We start from the raw sequence: 1440 nt of genomic DNA on the forward strand, positions 1-1440 counted from the left end.
ATTGATAAAAGGCAAACGTGATTAGACTTGTTAGTATTTTCTCTTTCATCTTTCGTCTATTAGTTTCTCTTCAAAGCATCAAGCAAAGCATTGTAGAAAAAAGCAAAACAAAAAAAGGTTCAAGGACAGAGGCTCTCTTTAGGCAGAGACATGATTTGTTGGGGCCACTGTTCCTTGGTAAAGACAGCCTTAGGACACCTGTCATGGAAGCTGTTGCTTTAAAAACAATGCTATGGAAGAAAAATCATGGAGTTCTAGTTAAATAGTATCAAATTTGGGAAAACAAGTCATGGGCAGTAGTCTCTGCATACAGTTTATAATCTGAGGGGGAAAGAAACTTACTGAAAAACATATGATCTATTAAAATAGCATGATTGCACACCTGAAACAGGACTCTTTCATTGAGCTTGGCATTGAAATGATAAGTTGCAGAGGGAACAGGAAGAAGGGTGTTGCATTGGGGGATTTGCCCTTGGGATATGAAGATGAGGGAAACAGCACAGCTTTGTGTTCTCTCTCTCTCTCTCTCACTCTCTCTCTCTCTCTCTCCCTCCCTCCCTCCAAAAATATTTTAGGTTTTTTTCCCCATCTCTTTTAATCATGAACCAATTTAAATGTTCTTGCTCCTGGATTTCAGGCTTATCTCCTTCATTGGACCACCCTCAGAAAAGCTATGGCATACAGGGCATTTTGTGATTTGCTTTCTTATGGCCAATAACAGGGATGTTCGCATTCTGCCCACCAGTGGCAGCATCCGAAGAGGCAGACTGGGTGTGCTGTATGGCCCCTCAATACAGATAGGACAAAGCTATTTCTTTAGAAAAGGAACTGAGTATTCTTTTCTCCCTCACCAGGTACAGGAGCAATTACTTTGGGAGGAGAAGGACCTGGAGTGAGTCGATACTGTGCATAGAATAGAGTTCGGGATTCTGGAGACTGCATCTAGGAAAATTTTGAAACCAAATCTGGGCAGGCAACACAGACCAGGCAACACGATCCCAAAGGGAATGAATAATGTACTAAGAGAGGTTCCAGCTCTGAGCAGCTGAGTGATGAGAGCTGGAAATGCCAGAGAAGAAATAACAGCATTCAAAATATCAAGGGGAAAGGGGTGACCTTGATCAAGATGCATTGTATCCATAGCTGCTCTGTTGAATGGCAACTCTTCTGTACATATACTTAAAGATAATAAAAAATAAAAGAGCAGGCCTAGCAGGTCCCTCCTCCCACCAAAATAAAATCAAGGGAGAGAGGTAGACCCAGGGCAAAAACCCAGCTTGGACGATCCTAATTTGTATACATGGATGGTGAAGATCACATTAAGCTGTTACGGGTCTCATTTTACCTGTCCTATTTGTGCTGGTCATGGAGCTGAAAGCTCTCAGTTCTCACCTGTCTTTCTAGCTGGTTTGGTGTGCTGCCCTGGCTCTCTTTTTTTTT

General features: G+C 42.2%; 1 protein-coding gene across 1 annotated transcript in view; it reads right to left on the reverse strand.

The window, feature by feature from the left end:
- Positions 1-816: 816 nt before the first annotated feature.
- Positions 817-1440, reverse strand: part of Guca1c (guanylate cyclase activator 1C) — a 34142-nt gene continuing 33518 nt past the window's right edge. Inside the window, exon 5 of the mRNA XM_013028507.1 lies at positions 817-942. Within this exon, the coding sequence (XP_012883961.1) occupies positions 817-942 (126 nt within the window). The remainder of the gene's footprint in view (positions 943-1440) is intronic.

This window comes from Dipodomys ordii, unplaced genomic scaffold (genome assembly GCF_000151885.1).
Source record: "Dipodomys ordii isolate 6190 unplaced genomic scaffold, Dord_2.0 Scaffold111, whole genome shotgun sequence".
In the NCBI taxonomy this organism is placed as follows: Eukaryota; Metazoa; Chordata; class Mammalia; order Rodentia; family Heteromyidae; genus Dipodomys; species Dipodomys ordii.